This window comes from Oncorhynchus mykiss, chromosome 22 (assembly GCF_013265735.2).
Source record: "Oncorhynchus mykiss isolate Arlee chromosome 22, USDA_OmykA_1.1, whole genome shotgun sequence".
Lineage (NCBI taxonomy): Eukaryota > Metazoa > Chordata > Actinopteri > Salmoniformes > Salmonidae > Oncorhynchus > Oncorhynchus mykiss.
The window spans coordinates 33,518,630-33,538,727 of record NC_048586.1 but is presented as its reverse complement, the minus strand read 5'-3'; the positions used below and the strand labels follow the sequence as shown (position 1 = coordinate 33,538,727).

At 45.2% G+C, this 20,098-nt stretch overlaps 1 protein-coding gene across 1 annotated transcript in view; it reads left to right on the top strand.

Moving 5' to 3' along the window:
* LOC118936582 (receptor tyrosine-protein kinase erbB-4-like) overlaps window positions 1-20,098 on the top strand; it is a 134,515-nt gene that overhangs the window by 93,451 nt on the left and 20,966 nt on the right. Inside the window, exons 6-10 of the mRNA XM_036959591.1 lie at window positions 724-837; window positions 1,130-1,256; window positions 4,035-4,108; window positions 7,878-7,968; window positions 12,199-12,398. Coding sequence (XP_036815486.1) covers window positions 724-837; window positions 1,130-1,256; window positions 4,035-4,108; window positions 7,878-7,968; window positions 12,199-12,398 — 606 coding nt within the window. The remainder of the gene's footprint in view (window positions 1-723; window positions 838-1,129; window positions 1,257-4,034; window positions 4,109-7,877; window positions 7,969-12,198; window positions 12,399-20,098) is intronic.

The window sequence follows — 20,098 nt, the reverse complement described above, 5'->3', positions numbered from 1 at the left end:
ATTTACATTAAAGGATGACTGCACTTCCTGATTTGAACTTGTTTTTCATCAATGCTCATTAAGAAATGCTAGGGGTCATGACTGTATGCAAACGAGAGTTGTCTTGGGGGTGTGGTTTAATGTGGGTGGTTCTTGGGTGTGTCTTTGCTATTCAATCACAACAAACAGGACAGTAGATTTGAGTTGAAACATTATTGAAAGCAAGCGGGCAACATCTTTTACCATTCCATTTGGTACCCCTAAGGAGATGTCTCCGCCTGCCCGGGTCACCAGGCCATGTAAAGGAAACTCCCCCAGTCTTTTTCCAGAAAACACGGTGCCACCATGTGTTAACAGACAAAACGGGATGATTTGTTGACATAATTGTAATCCAAAACAAACCCTCAAGTATGTCATGATGCGATCACTTACCAAACTCTGTTTTGAACAAGACTGACTTTATGACCAAAATTATCCTATTAACACTTTGTAGTCAATTTTGACACTAGAATTAATTATTTTGACTCATATCGATGCCACATAGGCCATTTAAAACCTGAGAAGTTGGTTCTAAGGGGCAGTTGACCTTTAAACCTCCATGACACACATATCAATACCAGTTCAAATCAGTCTGTTCACATGCTACCTGTTCCACAGATTACATCCATAACATGTTTCCCAGTGGGTACGGCCTTGGAATTGCTCTGACACATACTATTTTTAACTCTTTGTTTGCTGTTCCAGATAACTTTGTGGTGGACCACAGCTCCTGTGTGAGGGCTTGTCCCAGCAACAAGATGGAGGTGGAGCAGAACCGCATCAAGATGTGCATCGCCTGCACTGACATCTGTCCTAAAGGTGTCCAGTCCTGCACCGTCCTGAACCCTATCCTCCTGTCATTCACATCCAGTTTATTCATCTGGTTGATTGGATGTAGTTGGGGTTGAGCTGTGGTTATGTTGTGGCTGTGCTTGACTATGGCTTACCCACTGCTCCAACCTCTCCAAACTCTGTGTGTCTTCTTGTGCCTGTCTGTTCCATATGAGTATTTCAAAGTGGTTGGGAAAAAGCCTGACCACACATTTCCGTTTAATTTTGGGGGAATATTTGACCAAGTAATCTTCTTCTCCTTCTTCATCTTCTGTTTTAGCCTGTGATGGTATAGGTACAGCCAGTCTGCAGTCTGCTCAGACCGTGGACTCCAGCAACATAGAGAAGTTCACCAACTGTACCAAGATCAATGGAAACCTGGTCTTCCTCATCACTGGCATTAAAGGGTGAGAGCAAAAACACACACACACACACACAATCATGTAAACTAATCATGTAATTTTCATTAACTAGGAAGTCGGGGCACCACAGCAAATCTTCAGATTACAATGTTATACTTTTCCGAATATAACTCTTCCGATATTTTTAATATTTTTTATTTTACCCCCTTTTGTCCCCAATTGTTTGTAGTTACTATCTTGTCTCATCGCTACAACTCCCATACGGGCTCGGTAGAGACGAAGGTCGAAAGCCATGCGTCCCCTGAAGCACAACCCAACCAAGCCGCACTGCTTCTTAACACAGCGTGCAACCAAAAGGGAAGCCAGCCGCACCAATGTGTCGGAGGAAACACCTGGTGACCTGGTTAGCGCGCACTTCTCCCGGTCCGCCACAGGAGTCGCTAGTGTGCAAGGAGATCCCCCACTGGCCAAGCCGGCCCTAACCCGGACGATGCTAGGCCAATTGTGCGTTCCCCCACGGACCTCCCGGGGAGCCTGGGCGCGAACCCAGAGTCTCTGGTGGCACAGCTAGCACTGCGATGCAGTGCCCTAGACCACTGTGCAAGCTTGGAGGCCCGACTCTTCAGATATTTTAATATCTGATCAATTAGTCTTCTATTAATTAATTATTCTTTATCTCACGGCAGTCTTATCTGAACGTCGTAAATTGTTGGTTATGTGCACGAACCCAGCCTTTACTATAAATCATCCATACACCAATTGGCTAAATAATGTATTTACTAACTAACTAAATAATCACAGAAATGCATAAACAAACAAACAGTAGATATTGGTTACTAACAAGGATAGGGAAGATCCCCTTGTGGGCTAAACCGATATGACGGCTAGGTGGACAAAGGGAAGGGGGTGTAGACTGAGAGAGCGGGAAAGACAAAATGGATAATTATATCAATTGAAATGCTAATCCTTTGCTCGCTCATTCTGGAATAATTGAAATCAATATATTAATGCAATTATGTAGTTGTTTTCTTCTCTGTTGGAATCGTCGGTCAGTTCATCAGAGAGTCTCTGGCTACTCATGGTGGCGGATCCTGATAGTGTCTGTTGTAATGGATACGCCAGGCATCCATTGTTCTTAGAGTAGATGTTTTGGCGGTTGTCGGTATTCGCATCCCAGGTTTACATAATTTCTAGCTGCAGACTAGTAATTAGTATCTAAGATTTGCTCTTATTCTGTAGGGATCGATAGTCTCAGAGTTGAACCGTTTCCAGCCGTGTAGCCAGTGCTCCATGTGGTATGGTTAGGAATTCAACAACCATTACAACTTTAGCTTACACTGAGGTTTTTGTGGTCTTAACTATTCACAATCACAGCTCACACCGTGGGTTTGCTCAGTCTGAAGAGGATTTTGTTAGGAGAGGCTTTTATTCGTAACAGTAGAAGAGGGCCGCCTGAAATCCTTTGTTCACTCTGTGGTCTTTCTCTCTTTATGAAAAGGGGAAGAGAGTCTTGGCCAGGAATTTACTACCTGAGATAACATAACCTGGGTGTAGGAGAGAGTGAGAGAGGGGGAAGCCATGATCTACACCCAGAAAGAGCTACGTCATGACACTACTATAGCCCATAGAAACGCATTGAATAATACATTCATAAATGGCAAAAAAGACAGTCAAAAAATAAATATTAATGAATACGGTTTGGAAATATATATATATCCTATATCTAGGAGATATAAGAAAGCTCAGGAAATATATATATTTTTGGACATATATTTAACCCCTTATTTTTGTTGGCACAAAGCTACCTCCATACCACTAATCGTTTGTATGGGTTACACATGGTTTGTAGCTCTAACTGTTTGGACTCTTATTGACAGAAGTTGGCACATCAGCGTTATCGACTTCAGACAAGTTGTGAAGTAAAATGGATATGACCATTGTGTTTGTGAAAGTCTACCCTTTCCATAGAGGGTTCATAATAGTGTGTAGGCCAAACCGTTCGGAAGCTACAGACGTTTTCGTGGTCTGACAAACACCTTCCACTGCAGAAGTTGAAGACCGACATTGGCGGACATGGTGGATTGAGACGCAGCCCATGCAAAAAAAACTGATATCTCTTAAACTGACTGATTTTGCTGGGGTGTTTTTGATTATGTTACTCAGATTGACGCATGGCTGGATTACCTAGAAAGGTCACTCCAAACACATTTTTGCTAAGAGCTGTTCTTTAGCTGATTAAACAAAGGTTAGCCATTAAGTTTGGCTGAAATTTATGTCCAAGTCAAGAAAGTTTACCAGCAGCCAGTGGCACTTGCCACACTGCTAGCCTATTCGGGGTGCTTTTTCAAAGCCTATGTCAGATATTCCAGTGAGTGACCTTTCTGAGTGTAGTTTCCTAACTATTGTACTGTAGATACGTAATTAAAAATGTGTTTATTCTGTTGTCGCGGACCCCCTGCAATAGCTCCAGAGGACGTGGACCCCCAGTTGAATAACCCTGCTCTAGACAGCTCACCTCCCTGTAATATGAGAGAAACAGTGGTTATGTGGGTGACTTGACCGCTTTCTGTTTCAATTCCTAAATATTTGTCTCTTTCACTTTGTTTCTCTCTCGCTTATTCTCTCTGTTTCCTTTCTCTCTCTCTCTCTCTCTCTCTCACTCTCTCTCTCTCTCTCTCTCTCTCACCCCTCTCTCTTTTTCTCTCCCTCCACCTCTCTCTCTCTTTCTCTCATCTCTCTCGCTCACCCCTCTCTCTGTCTCTCTCTGTCTCTCTCTCTCTCTTCCATCTCTCTCGCTCATTCTTCTCCCTCTCTCCCTCACAGGGATGTGTACCACAACATTAAAGCTTTGGATCCAGAGAAGCTGAATGTGTTCCGGACTGTTAGGGAGGTCACAGGTGAGAGACATTATAATTGTACTTAATTAACACAGTCAAAAAGTCATAATTATGGCTAAACGCTGTCCATTTCAACAATGCATCTTCTTAAGTCAGTTAAGAACAGAGATCCAATTAAAATAAATATACATTTCTGATACCATGTCATTCAGTCTTTTCTAATTGTCCTTGGGAAAATATACATTAACTGACCAGGTGAATCCAGGTGAAAGCTATGATCCCTTATTGATGTCACTTGTTAAAATCCACTTCAATCACTGTAGATTAAGGGGAGGATACAGGTTAAAGAAGGATTTTTAAGTCTTGAGACATGATATTGTGTATGTGTGCCATTCAGAGGGTGAATGGGCACGTCAAAATATTTAAGTGCCTTTGAACGGGGTATGGTAGTAGGTGTCAGGTGCACCAGTTTGTGTCAAGAACTGCAATGCTGTTGGGTGGTCCACCACCCAATGGGCACCCCCCAAAGGGCATCCAGCCAGTTTGACACAACTGTGGGAAGCATTGGAGTCAACATGGGCCAGCATCCCTGTGGAACTCTCTCAACCTCTTGTAGAGTCCATGCCCTGACGAATTGAGGTCGTTCTGAGGGCAAAAGGGTAGGTGCAACTGAATTTTAGGAAGGTGTTCTTAATGTTTGGTATGCTCTGTGTATATATATATGATGTATGGTGTAATGTTTTAGAGAAATACATGCAGGCCTACTGTAGAAATCCCCCTATCCATGCATCTTTAAATTATTCTGTTTTATTTTGTTTTGCCCTCATCAAATGTGCATCGTGTCCCCTCTCTTACAATTTGACTCAGTATAAAGGGGCCTTGTGTGTGTTTGCTGTTTCCCACAAGACACCATACACCAAAGACAAGCTGAAAGAGTATGATGAATTGGGATGAGATGAGGGTCTCTCTATCTCTTCTCCCATGGGGATCTAGAACTCCCAGTTTCACAGCTTTAAAGTTTTGCACGGAGCATGAAGGGAGGTCCGTAGTGTGTGCGTGCGTGCATGAGTGCGTGGGTGTGTGTGCATGAATTAATGTAGAGTGAATCCCCCTTCCCCTTTCCCTTCCTCCTCCCCTCCTTTCCTCCCCCTCATCCCTTCATTCCTGTGACAGGACGTGAGCTGGTACAGCCAATATGTCTCCCAAATGGCACCCCATTCTCTGTAGAATTTGGGATACAACCTTGTAGACCCATGGCCAGGCATGCATGGCAGCCCTTATCACCCTCCGTCACACACACACACAAACACACACACATACAGGCATTGATGCACACACACACACACTTATACATACACACATACATACAGGCATTGATACACACACACACATACACACACACACACACACACACACACACACACATACACACACACACACACATAGACACACACACACACACACACACACACACATCTCTGAATTGGTTACCATCTCTGAATTGTATAGCTCTCAGATGACAGTCAGTGTAGGAGGCTACCATCTCACCCTACATCTCTTCTCCTGCCAAGTGTTCTTCTAAAACATAGCCCCTTGTTTTTATCTCCTTCCACGAGGTCAGTGCAGGCTTATCCAAACAGTACGGTCGGTGGGCCATCCACTGAAGCAATTTAGCATAAGTGAGGTTCCCAGTGCATGGCTTTGACTGTAATCATTGGTGCTTTAAAACTCTTAACCCTTGATCTGGTGCCTGTGGCCCTCCTCTCTGTAAGGCAATACTGGGTAATTTGTCTTTCGCATGGATGCGCCAGTAATGTGGCACTCAGTGAACCTAAACCCCCACTCTATTCTACTCTAGAAGCTCTAGCATGCTCGGCTACTGACTCCATCCTTTCAGCAGTTGTTTACTGCCCACAGGGGGTGAGAGAGAGAGAGAGAGAGAGAGAGAGAGAGAGAGAGAGAGAGAGAGAGAGAGAGAGAGAGAGGGAGAGAGAGAGAGAAATAAATATAAAGAGAGAGAAGAGAAAGAGGTAGAGAGAGAGAATAAGCTGAGGAGATATACAGTAGAATATAGAATAAGGAGAACACCAACAGCTAGACCAGAACTTCCTGTACAGTACAGCACCTGTAAATAGATATGCTGAGTGTTTTACCTGTTGACAAATGGCTAGCGGGTTAAGAGTGTTGAGCCAGTAACAGAAAGGTCACTGGTTTGAATCCCGAGCTGGCAAGGTGGAAAAATCTGCCGTTTTCCCCTTGAGCAAGGCAGTAAATCCCCAACATGGGCACTGATGATGTGGACATTGATTTAAGCACCTCTCCTACACCCAGGTTATGTTACCCCCCGCACCTCTCTGATTGGGTTAAATGCGGAAGACACATTTCAGTTGAGTGCATTCAATTGTGCAACTGACTAGGTATCCCCTTTCCCTTCCCTATTGCTGCTGTTTGTTTCAAGCTGTTAGCCCAGGAAGGCAGGCAGGTACTTGTTAGCACCATTAGCAAGATGAAGTGATGAAGCGCCCTGCCCACCTCCCCAATCTCTCCTACTCTCCAACTCTCCTCCCTAGCTCTCCTTCCCACCTCTCATCTCCCCATCTCCCACCTCTCCTCTCTAGGAAAAACAAGCATATGCCTCTTGAGGAAAGACCATGAGACAGGTGGAGAGAGAAAGATAGAAAAAAAGAAAGAAAGAGAGAATGACTGAGTGAGTGAAAGAGAGGTGAGAGAGGCTTGCCATTGCTTCCTGCAATTTTGTCATTAAGGCAATTACTGTCATCAGACACTAGCTCTAACGACTCAGATAGGAGCTAATCGTTGCCATTTTATATTGGAGGTAGCATTCAAGAATGCTAATGGCATAGAAAGCAGGTTGTGATGCATTTCATTCATATACATTTGATTAAGGTTCAACTTATAATCGGTTAGTTTGATGTATAGTAATTATAGATGACTTTAGTCGCATCTGGCACTGAGCTAGATGGACCCATGGACTGCATCCGAAAGTCCCTAGATAGTGCATTACTTTTGACCAAAGCCCGATGGTCCCTGGTCCCTGGTCCGTCCCTGGTCAAAAGTAGTGTGCTTTATAGTAAATATGGAACCATTTCAGAAGCAGCCAGTAGCTCACCCGGGAGAGAAACAGGACTGATGCCGGCAGAATGATGAAGGCAGACGTGAAGGTTATCTGCCTCTTGTCAACAAGTTATAAACAAGGTTCTTTTAGGAACTCATCTCACATAATCAGACTGGGAGATGCATTAATCAGGGATATGAACACATGCTGATATGAGCCTCATACCTTTCATTAGATCCTCTCATATCCCTTAACAATGTAATGAATTTGTTTAAAGCCAATCAAAATATCAGTTATGGAACTATTATGAAATTTATCCCTGGGAATATGCTGTCTGGAGTTTTCAAAGTCATTTGGGTATTTTGTGTTGTCCTTGGTCCTCATTACTTCCTAGCCTGTTTCCTCTCCTTTTCTCTTCTCTCCTCCTCTCTTCATCTGTCCATTCTGTTTGTCCTCTCCTGGCTGGAATGAGATTTCACCCCTCATCTCTAAATATTTAATTTATTGAATACATTATTACATTTCCTAAATGATCCATGGTCATCAGCTCAGCAATTCATTCAACCTGCTAAATGATTTAACGCCCAGAGGCAGTTACAGGAAATGCAAAAATATGTACAGTATATATCTTCATTGTCATAAATTTGACATGTTTAACTAATGTGAGTTAGGAATTTATGTGTATCTGGTAATACATCACAGATATATGATGAAATTTGATTGGCTGGGATGTGATTGGTTCTGTGCCTGTAGGTTTCCTGAACATCCAGTCGTGGCCAGAGAACATGACAGACCTGAGTGTCTTCTCCAATCTGGCAACCATAGGAGGCAGAGCTCTATACAGGTAAGAACCTACAGTACATTACTACAGTACATTAGTACAGTACATTAACACAGTACATTAGTACAGTACATTACTATAGTACATTACTACAGTACGGACCTGAGGATCTGGCAACCACAGGATGGAGAGCACTGAACAGGTAGGTCTGGAGCACGGAGCCCTGGGGAACACCTCTCACACATACTCTACATTACATCATTATTGTACCATACTTTGAGGTGTGTTAAGAATGTTGCACTATTTGAACAGGAGCTAGTGATTTACCATTAGGTTGTGTACAGTCAGTCTGGCATATGAGAATGGCTGTAATGTTGTTGTTCCTTTGAGATCCCATCAGAACAACCCCATAGCTTTCCAACTGGGTATATATAATCAGCTAATTTGATAGACGGAATGTCGTCACAATTGATCATGTAACATGCCAGAGCTTCCCCATGACTCCCACACACACACACACACACACACACACACACACACACACACACACACACACACACACACACACACACATAGATCTGGCTCCCACGGCCGTACACTCTCATTACCTTGATCTGTTAGCACTATGACAGCCATTATCCATTGCCATGCATGCAGGCAGACCCTAAGCTCAGAACGTCAGTGACACATGTACGCAGATACACATGCATACACACACACACACACACACACACACACACACACACACACACATAGACACACCATGGGAACACTACACTACAATCAAATCAAATTGTATTGGTCAGATATGCATATTTATCAGATGTTATTGCGGGTGTAGAAAAATCCTTGTGTACCTAGTTCCAACAGTGGAGTAATATCTAACAATTCACAACAAAACACACAAATCCAAAAGTAAAATAATGGAATTAATAAATATCTAAATATTAGGACGAGCAACGTCGGAGTGGCTTTGACTAAAATACAGTAGAATAGAATACCGTATATACATTTGAACTGAGTAAAGCAGTATGTAAATATTATTAGTGACTAGTGTTTCAGAGTACAGCAGTCATTTTAATCATGTTTACAGCAGTGGAGAGCCGGCAAGTCCGTGACAGTAGATTCACTGTGGGTTGAGAACCATTAGGATAGGTGATGATTTGCTTTGGTGACATTAACTAACTAGCTAGCAGTTTATTTTCAAGATATTACTGCCGTTAACATCATTATACGCTGTTAGAGCTTACAGTAGACATAGCAGCTTATGTTAGCAAGCAGAGAGAGTGGGTGTGAGAATGACATGTTAACAATTTAAAGTAAACACACACACACACACACTCACACACACACACACATACACACTCACACACACACACACACACGTACACACTCACACACATCGTGGCCTATCACTAAGTGGAGAGCTGTATTCTTGTTAGTCTGAGTGCCTCTGTACACTCCCTACTCCCTCTCTTCAAGGCTCTTTCTGGGACGTAAAGACCCTTTCAGAGAGAAGGAGAGAGAGAAGGGAGAGAGAGGTAGAGTGCCTTTGGTACTCTATCTGTAGGAGCATGCTGTGCGCATCACAGGGATTGAAGACACTGTCGAAGATCACTGTTTTGCTTTGTAAAGATTTACAGAGCCGTGTCAGTTGGTTTGCTAACAGTCTAACACACTCTCCATGCAGGAATAACATCATCTGTGTATTAACTTGGAATGAATCTATTTTCTTATTACCCACCTGTCTTTATTTTCTCTCTCTGACCTTTCTCTTTCCATCTCTACCTTATTCTGTCTGTTTCTCTTTCCATCTCTACCTTATTCTGTCTGTTTCTCTTTCCATCTCTACCTTATTCTGTCTGTTTCTCTTTCCATCTCTACCTTATTCTGTTTCTCTTTCCATCTCTACCTTATCCTGTCTGTTACTCTTTCCATCTCTACCTTATTCTGTCTGTTTCTCTTTCCATCTCTACCTTATTCTGTCTGTTTCTCTTTCCATCTCTACCTTATCCTGTCTGTTTCTCTTTCCATCTCTACCTTATTCTGTCTGTTTCTCTTTCCATCTCTACCTTATTCTGTCTGTTTCTCTTTCCATCTCTACCTTATTCTGTCTGTTTCTCTTTCCATCTCTACCTTATTCTGTCTGTTTCTCTTTCCATCTCTACCTTATTCTGTCTGTTTCGCTTTCCATCTCTACCTTATTCTGTCTGTTTCTCTTTCCATCTCTACCTTATTCTGTTTCTCTTTCCATCTCTACCTTATCCTGTCTGTTACTCTTTCCATCTCTACCTTATTCTGTCTGTTTCTCTTTCCATCTCTACCTTATTCTGTCTGTTTCTCTTTCCATCTCTACCTTATTCTGTCTGTTTCGCTTTCCATCTCTACCTTATTCTGTCTGTTTCTCTTTCCATCTCTACCTTATTCTGTTTCTCTTTCCATCTCTACCTTATCCTGTCTGTTACTCTTTCCATCTCTACCTTATTCTGTCTGTTTCTCTTTCCATCTCTACCTTATCCTGTCTGTTTCTCTTTCCATCTCTACCTTATTCTGTCTGTTTCTCTTTCCATCTCTACCTTATTCTGTCTGTTTCTCTTTCCATCTCTACCTTATTCTGTCTGTTTCTCTTTCCATCTCTACCTTATTCTGTATGTTTCTCTTTCCATCTCTACCTTATTCTGTCTGTTTCTGTTTCCATCTCTACCTTATTCTGTTTCTCTTTCCATCTCTACCTTATCCTGTCTGTTACTCTTTCCATCTCTACCTTATTCTGTCTGTTTCTCTTTCCATCTCTACCTTATCCTGTCTGTTTCTCTTTCCATCTCTACCTTATTCTGTCTGTTTCTCTTTCCATCTCTACCTTATTCTGTCTGTTTCTCTTTCCATCTCTACCTTATTCTGTCTGTTTCTCTTTCCATCTCTACCTTATTCTGTCTGTTTCTCTTTCCATCTCTACCTTATTCTGTCTGTTTCGCTTTCCATCTCTACCTTATTCTGTCTGTTTCTCTTTCCATCTCTACCTTATTCTGTTTCTCTTTCCATCTCTACCTTATCCTGTCTGTTACTCTTTCCATCTCTACCTTATTCTGTCTGTTTCTCTTTCCATCTCTACCTTATCCTGTCTGTTACTCTTTCCATCTCTACCTTATTCTGTCTGTTTCGCTTTCCATCTCTACCTTATTCTGTCTGTTTCTCTTTCCATCTCTACCTTATTCTGTTTCTCTTTCCATCTCTACCTTATCCTGTCTGTTACTTTTTCCATCTCTACCTTATTCTGTCTGTTTCTCTTTCCATCTCTACCTTATTCTGTCTGTTTCTCTTTCCATCTCTACCTTATTCTGTCTGTTTCTCTTTCCATCTCTACCTTATTCTGTCTGTTTCGCTTTCCATCTCTACCTTATTCTGTCTGTTTCTCTTTCCATCTCTACCTTATTCTGTCTGTTTCTCTTTCCATCTCTACCTTATCCTGTCTGTTTCTCTTTCTTTCTCTACCTTATTCTGTATGTTTCTCTTTCCATCTCTACCTTATTCTGTCTGTTTCTCTTTCCATCTCTACCTTATTCTGTCTGTTTCTCTTTCCATCTCTACCTTATTCTGTCTGTTTCTCTTTCCATCTCTACCTTATCCTGTCTGTTTCTCTTTCCATCTCTACCTTATTCTGTTTCTCTTTCCATCTCTACCTTATTCTGTCTGTTACTCTTTCCATCTCTACCTTATCCTGTCTGTTACTCTTTCCATCTCTACCTTATTCTGTCTGTTTCTCTTTCCATCTCTACCTTATTCTGTCTGTTTCTCTTTCCATCTCTACCTTATTCTGTCTGTTTCTCTTTCCATCTCTACCTTATTCTGTCTGTTTCTCTTTCCATCTCTACCTTATTCTGTCTGTTTCTCTTTCCATCTCTACCTTATTCTGTCTGTTTCTCTTTCCATCTCTACCTTATCCTGTCTGTTTCTCTTTCCATCTCTACCTTATTCTGTCTGTTTCTCTTTCCATCTCTACCTTATTCTGTCTGTTTCTCTTTCCATCTCTACCTTATCCTGTCTGTTTCTCTTTCCATCTCTACCTTATCCTGTCTGTTTCTCTTTCCATCTCTACCTTATCCTGTCTGTTTCTCTTTCTTTCTCCTCGCCTCTTTCTGTCTGTCTCACTCTCTGTCTGGTCTTTTTCAACTTCTCTCACCCTTGTTTACTCGTCCTCCATCTTACCTCTCACACCATTCTCTTTCTCTAATGCCTCTCTCTTTCTTCCATCTTTCCTCTCTCCCCTACTCCCTTTCCCCTCTCCTCTCCCAGTGGTATCTCTCTCCTAGTGTTGAAGCAGCAGTGGATCTCGTCCCTCCAGCTCCAGTCCCTGAATGAGATCAGTGCTGGTAACGTGTACATCACCAATAACAGTCAGCTGTGCTACTACAACACCGTCAACTGGACCGGCCTGTTCAGAGCCAACAACCAGAAGGTCCTCATACGCAACAACAGAGACCCTAAAGAGTGTAGTGAGTCACACACACACACAAACACACACACACACACACACACACACACACACACACACACACACACACACACACACACACACACACACACACACACACAGGCGCTTATACACACACACACACACACACAGGCGCTTACACACACACACACATAGAGGTACAAACACACGCACGTACACACATACAAACACTTGCCCACACAAATGCACACACACAAGTCTGTGTATACACAAACATACACACACACTCAACTAATTTCAGTCCTAACCCAACTTAGATCTGGACGCTGTTTCTGATACTGTTTGTCAACATTGTACAGTCAAATCTTGTAAATCTTGTAAAGAGCTACAATTATTAAAGAGTGTGGTGTAATTGGACTCATGAGAGAATTCTGTTACCACTGGTTCCTCTCCTACCAATCTCTCAGTCTTAGGCATTCATGTATTAATGTAAATCAGTTACAGCATTTGGCCAGTAACCGGAAGGTTGCTGGATCGAGTACCCCGAGCTGGGTTAAATGCAGAAGACACATTTCAGTTGAATACAATAAGTTGGACAACTGACTAGGTATCTCTCTTCTCCTCACTCCTCTTCTCCTCACTCCTCTTCTACTCTTCTCCTCACTCCTCTTCTATTCACTCCTCTTCTCCTATTCTCCTCTTCTACTCCCCCCTCTTCTCCCCTTCTACTCACTCCTCTTCTACTCACTCCTCACTCCTCTTCTCCTCTTCTACTCCCTCCTCTTCTCCTCTTCTCCTCACTCCTCTTCTACTCTTCTCATCACCCCTCTTCTACTCTTCTACTCACTCCTATTCTACTCACTCCTCTTCCCCTCTTCTCCTCTTCCCCTCTTCTCCTCACTCCCATTCTACTCACGCCTCTTCTACTCTTCTCCTCACTCCTCTTCTACTCTTCTCCTCACTCATCTTCTACTCTTCTCCTCACTCATCTTCTCCTCTTCTCCTCACTCCCCTTCTCCTCAATCCTCTTCTACTTTTCGCCTCACTCCCTTTCTACTCACTCCTCTTCTACACTTCTCCTCACTCCTCTTCTACTCTTCTCCTCACTCATCTTCTACTCTTCTCCTCACACCCCTTCTACTCACTCCTCTTCCCCTCTTCTCCTCTTCTACTCTTCTACTCACTCCTCTTCTCCTCACTCCTCTTCTCCTCTTCCACTCACTCCTCTTCCCCTCTTCTCCTCTTCTCCTCACTCCTCTTCTCCTCTTCTCCTCTTCTCCTCACTCCTCTTCTCCTCACTCCTCTTCTCCTCTTCTACTCACTCCTCTTCCCCTCTTCCCCTCTTCCCCTCTTCTCCCCACTCCTCTTCTATTCACTCCGCTTCTCCTCCTCTCCTCTTCCCCTCTTCTCCTCACTCCCCTTCTACTCACTCCTCTTCTACTCTTCTCCTCACTCCTCTTCTCCTCACTCCTCTTCTACTCCCTCCTCTTCTACTCTTCTCCTCACTCCTCTTCTACTCTTCTCCTCACTCCTCTTCTACTCTTCTACTCACTCCTCTTCTCCTCTTCTTTTCTTCTCCTCTTCTACTCACTCCCCTACCCCTCTTCTCCTCTTCTACTCTTCTCCTCACTCCTCTTCTCCTCACTCCTCACTCCTCTTCTACTCCTCTCCTCACTCTTCTTCTCCTCACTCCTCACTCCTCTTCTACTCTTCTCCTCACTCCTCTTCTCCTCACTCCTCACTCCTCTTCTACTCCCTCCTCTTCTACTCTTCTCCTCACTCCTCTTCTACTATTCTCCTCACTTCTCTTCTCCTCTTCTACTCACTCCTCTTCCCCTCTTCCCCTCTTCCCCTCTTCTCCTCTTCTACTCTTCTCCTCACTCCTCTTCTCCTCACTCCTCACTCCTCTTCTACTCTTCTCCTCACTCCTCTTCTCCTCACTCCTCACTCCTCTTCTACTCCCTCCTCTTCTACTCTTCTCCTCACTCCCCTTCTCCTCACTCCTCTTCTACTTTTCGCCTCACTCCCTTTCTACTCACTCCTCTTCTACTCTTCTCCTCACTCCTCTTCTACTCTTCTCCTCACTCATCTTCTACTCTTCTCCTCACTCCCCTTCTCCTCACTCCTCTTCTACTTTTCGCCTCACTCCCTTTCTACTCACTCCTCTTCTACTCTTCTCCTCACTCCTCTTCTACTCTTCTCCTCACTCCTCTTCTACTCTTCTCCTCACTCATCTTCTACTCTTCTCCTCACTCCCCTTCTACTCACTCCTCTTCTACTCTTCTCCTCACTCCACTTCTACACTTCTCATTACTCCTCTTCTACACATCTCCTCACTCCCATTCTACTCACTCCTCTTCTCCTATTCTTTTCTTCTCCTCTTCTACTCATTCATCTTCCCTTCTTCTCCTCTTCTACTCTTCTACTCACTCCTCTTCTCCTCACTCCTCTTCTCCTCTTCCACTCACTCCTCATTCCTCTTCTCCTCTTCTCCTCACTCCTCTTCTCCTCTTCTCCTCACTCCTCTTCTCCTCACTCCTCTTCTCCTCTTCTACTCACTCCACTTCCCCTCTTCTCCTCACTCCCCTTCTACTCACTCCTCTTCTACTCTTCTCCTCACTCCTCTTCTACTCCCTCCTCTTCTACTCTTCTCCTCACTCCCCTTCTACTCACTCCTCTTCTCCTCTTCTCCTCACTCCTCTTCTCCTCTTCTCCTCACTCCTCTTCTCCTCACTCCTCTTCTCCTCTTCTACTCACTCCACTTCCCCTCTTCCCCTCTTCCCCTCTTCTCCCCACTCCTCTTCTTATCACTCCGCTTCTCCTCCTCTCCTCTTCCCCTCTTCTCCTCACTCCTCTTCTCCTCACTCCTCTTCTCCTCTTCTTCTCACTCCACTTCCCCTCTTCCCCTCTTCCCCTCTTCTCCCCACTCCTCTTCTATTCACTCCGCTTCTCCTCCTCTCCTCTTCCCCTCTTCTCCTCACTCCCCTTCTACTCACTCCTCTTCTCCTCTTCTCCTCACTCCTCTTCTCCTCACTCCTCTTCTCCTCTTCTACTCACTCCACTTCCCCTCTTCCCCTCTTCCCCTCTTCTCCCCACTCCTCTTCTATTCACTCCGCTTCTCCTCCTCTCCTCTTCCCCTCTTCTCCTCACTCCCCTTCTACTCACTCCTCTTCTCCTCTTCTACTCACTCCTCTTCTACTCTTCTCCTCACTCATCTTCCACTCTTCTCCTCACTCCCCTTCTACTCACTCCTCTTCTACTCTTCTCCTCACTCCTCTTCTACTCTTCTCCTCACTCATCTTCTACTCTTCTCCTCACTCCCCTTCTACTCACTCCTCTTCTACTCTTCTCCTCACTCCACTTCTACACTTCTCATTACTCCTCTTCTACACTTCTCCTCACTCCCCTTCTACTCACTCCTCTTCTCCTATTCTTTTCTTCTCCTCTTCTACTCACTCCTCTACCCCTCTTCTCCTCTTCTACTCTTCTCCTCACTCCTCTTCTCCTCACTCCTCACTCCTCTTCTACTCCTCTCCTCACTCCTCTTCTCCTCACTCCTCATTCCTCTTCTACTCTTCTCCTCACTCCTCTTCTCCTCACTCCTCACTCCTCTTCTACTCCCTCATCTTCTACTATTCTCCTCACTCCCCTTCTCCTCACTCCTCTTCTACTTTTCGCCTCACTCCCTTTCTACTCCCTCCTCTTCTACTCTTCTCCTCACTCCTCTTCTACTCTTCTCCTCACTCATCTTCTACTCTTCTCCTCACTCCCCTTCTACTCACTCCTCTTCTACACTTCTCCTCACTCCCCTTCTACTCACTCCTCTTCTCCTATTATTTTCTTCTCCTCTTCTACTCATTCCTCTTCCCCTCTTCTCCTCTTCTACTCTTCTACTCACTCCTCTTCTCCTCATTCCTCTTCTCCTCACTCCACTTCTCCTCTTCTACTCACTCCTCTTCTCCTCTTCTCCTCTTCTCCTCACTCCTCTTCTCCTCTTCTACTCACTCCTCTTCCCTCTTCTCTTCTCCTCTTCTCATCACTCCTCTTCTCCTCTTCTACTCACTCATCTTCCCCTCTTCCCCTCCTCCCCTCTTCTCCCCACTCCTCTTCTATTCACTCCGCTTCTCCTCTTCCCCTCTTCCCCTCTTCTCCCCACTCCTCTTCTATTCACTCCTCTTCTACTCTTCTCCTCACTCCTCTTCTACTCACTCCTCACTCCTCTTCTACTCCCTCCTCTTCTACTCTTCTCCTCACTCCTCTTCTACTCTTCTCCTCTTCTCCTCACTCCTCTACCCCTCTTCTCCTCACTCCTCTTCTACTCTTCTACTCACTCCTCTTCCCCTCTTCTCCTCACTCCTCTTCTACTCTTCTACTCACTCCTATCTTCCCCTCTTCTCCTCTTCCCCTCTTCTCCTCACTCCTCTTCTCCTCTTCTTCTCACTCCTCTTCCCCTCTTCTCCTCTTCTCCTCACTCGTCTTCTCCTCTTCCCCTCTTCTCCTCACTTCTCTTCTCCTCACTCCTCTTCTCCTCACTCCTCTTCCTCTCTTCTCCTCTTCCCCTCTTTTCCTCTTCCTCTCTTCTCCTCTTTTCCTCTTCCCCTCTTCTCCTCTTCCTATCTTCTCCTCTTCCTATCTTCTCCTCTTCTTCTCTTCTCCTCTTCCCCTCTTCTCCTCTTCCTCTCTTCTCCTCTTCCCCTCTCCCTCTCTTCTCCTCTTCCTCTCTTCTCCTCTTCCCCTCTTCTCCTTTTCTTCTCTTCTCTCCTCAACAGTCTTCAGGTGTCACACACTATTAGCTGGCTGACTTTGAGAAGTTGGACTGTGTCTATGAGTTAGACAGTTCTCCTTCACTGTGTGTTTGTGTGTGTGTGTGTGTGCGCGTGCAGGCGTGTTCCTGTGTGTTTGTGCGTGCTTGTGTGTGTGTTACCCTAGCCATAGCACAAGGTGGAAAGACAGGCTCTACCCCCCAGCTGCTACCTCCCTACTCATGGGGGTTTCTATGCAGGTTGTGTAGTCAACCTTTGATAAGGAGAAGAAAATAGAGATGGTAGCCTCGTGAAGTGTTCACCAAGCACACTCACTTTAATTACTACTTAGCTTATGGCCTTAATCCACACAAAATGCACTACTTTAAGATGTACACTATAGTAATACAGTACACTATTTTAAGTAGTGCATTTTCTATGTACGGAATAGAGCGCCATTTGGGATGCAGCTTTACATACACATGTTTAGGCCTTGTCTTCTCTTTATCCCTGAAAAACGGGGATGAAATCAAATGGACCTGTGGTTCTTTCTTCTTCCTTTTCTCCTTATTTTTCATTCAGAAGTAGGATGTTTTGATGCATGATGGGTATTGTCTTCCGTTGACGTCGGCCCATTGTTGGAAGCCCTCTCTCGGCTCTGGTTACTTGGCTCGTTTGACAGTCCCCTCCGGCGTCTCCGCGTTTCCCTGAAGATGGACCTGGCTCAGCGTTTGACGTCAATAGAGTCCAAACTGTGTGTTTTCAATGGGAGTCAAAACTTTGATGTCGGCATCTTTTTGATCCCATTGTGTACTGTATCGTTACAACTCTCTCTCTCTCTCTCTGCCTCTCTCTCTGCCTCCTCTCTCTCTCTCTCTCTCTGCCTCTCGCTCTCTGCCTCTCTTTCTCTCTCTCTGCCTCTCTCTCTCTCTCTCTCTCTCTCTGCCTCTCTCTCTCTCTGCCTCTCTCTCTCTCTCTCTCTCTCCCTCTCTGTCTGCCTCTCTCTCTCTCTGCCTCCCTCTCTCTCTGCCTCCCTCTCTCTCTCTCTGCCTCTCGCTCTCTGCCTCTCTGCCTCTCTCTCTGCCTCTCTGCCTCTCTCTCTGCCTCTCTCTCTCTCTCTCTGCCTCTCTCTCTCTCTGCCTCTCTCTCTCTCTGCCTCTCTCTCTCTCTCTCTCTGCCTCTTTCTCTCTGCCTCTCTCTCTCTCTCTGCCTCTCTCTCACTCTCTCTGCCTCTCTCTCTCTCTCTCTCTGCCTCTCTCTCTCTCTCTCTCTCTCTGCCTCTCTCTCTGCCTCTCTCTCTCTTTCGCTCTCTCTCTCTCTGCCTCTCTCTCTCTGCCTCTCTCTCTCTCTCTGCCTCTCTCTCTCTTTCTCTCTCTGCCTCTCTCTCTCTCTCTCTCTCTCTCTCTCTGCCTCTCTCTCTCTGCCTCTCTCTCTCTGCCTCTCTCTCTCTCGCTCTGCCTCTCTCTCTCTCTCTCTCTCTCTGTCCGTCCCTCCCTCCCTCCCTCACTCATTCTCCCCCTCCTCTGTCACAACTCTCTCTCTCTCTCTCTGCCTCCCTCTCTATCTCTCTCTCTCTGCCTCTCTCTCTCTCTGCCTCCCTCTCTCTCTCTCTCTCTGCCTCTCGCTCTCTGCCTCTCTTTCTCTCTCTCTGCCTCTCTGCCTCTCTCTCTCTGCCTCTCTCTCTCTCTCTCTGCCTCTCTCTCTCTCTCTCTGCCTCTCTCTCTCTCTGCCTCTCTCTCTCTCTCTCTCTGCCTCTCTCTCTCTGCCTCTCTCTCTCTCTCTGCCTCTCTCTCTCTGCCTCTCTCTCTCTCTGTCTCTCTCTCTCTCTCTCTGCCTCTCTCTCTCTCTCTGCCTCTCTCTCTCTCTCTCTCTCTCTCTCTGCCTCTCTCTCTGCCTCTCTCTCTCTCTGCCTCTCTCTCTCTCTGCCTCTCTCTCTCTGCCTCTCTCTCTCTCTGCCTCTCTCTCTCTCTCTCTGCCTCTCTCTCTCTCTCTCTGCCTCTCTCTCTCTGCCTCTCTCTCTGCCTCTCTCTCTCTCTCTCTCTCTGTCCGTCCCTCCCTCCCTCCCTCACTCATTCTCTCCCTCCTCTGTCATGCGCATGCGCTTTTCATTTTCAAATTTCTTAAGCATTCTGGACATGACACAAAAACACAGAATGCCCCCTGACTTACATTTGGCCTGAACCTCAAAGTCAGGGTGGAATGATTGTGACTGTAGCTCTGCGGGCTCTGTCTCTGGTGCCCAACAAACACATGCAGTCTCTTTATGCTTCTCCGGTGGGAGGGGAAGCCAGTACAGAGCCAGTGGCAGGGCAGAACAGAGGGGTGCAGTGCTGAACTAGGCCAGGCCAGACAGCCTGTTGCTCTCTGTTGCTGTAGACCTGCCAGACACCACATTCGGCCGCAAGGGGAATGGAAATCACTTCTGACATTTTGGCTACATCCCAAATAGTAGCATAATCGCTATGTAGTGCACTACTTTTGACCATTGTGCATAGGTCCCTGGTCAAAAGTAGCACACTGTATTGGGAATAGGGTGCCATCTGAGACACAACCGTTGTATGTGATAGTAGCCCCTCAGACCCTCATTGTTCTGACAATGTTCTAACAATGTTCTCACAATGTTGGGTAACAATCTTAGAACCTAGAAACTAATCTGGAGTGTGGGCTGGCCAGCTCCTCCATTTGAACAGTCTGTGACGATAGTACCAACCATATATAAACGGAGCTGCAGAGGGACCTCACTCCTGGTATTATTATGCACAGATAGTAGGCTACTCATGCTGCAGTGGTATGGCATCCGTCCTCTCATATCAGTTGAGTACAGAGATCCTATTTCCTGCACAGAGGGGCGGTTGGACTTAAAGCCCTCTCTCTCTCTCTCTTCCTTCATCATTGTATTTGCCAGCGTTTGCTGATGCTGAAAATAGATGATAGAGTTAAGGGCAAATGTTCCACTTTCTGTCTTTGTTTCCTCCCCTTTGGTTTCCCCTTGTCTTAT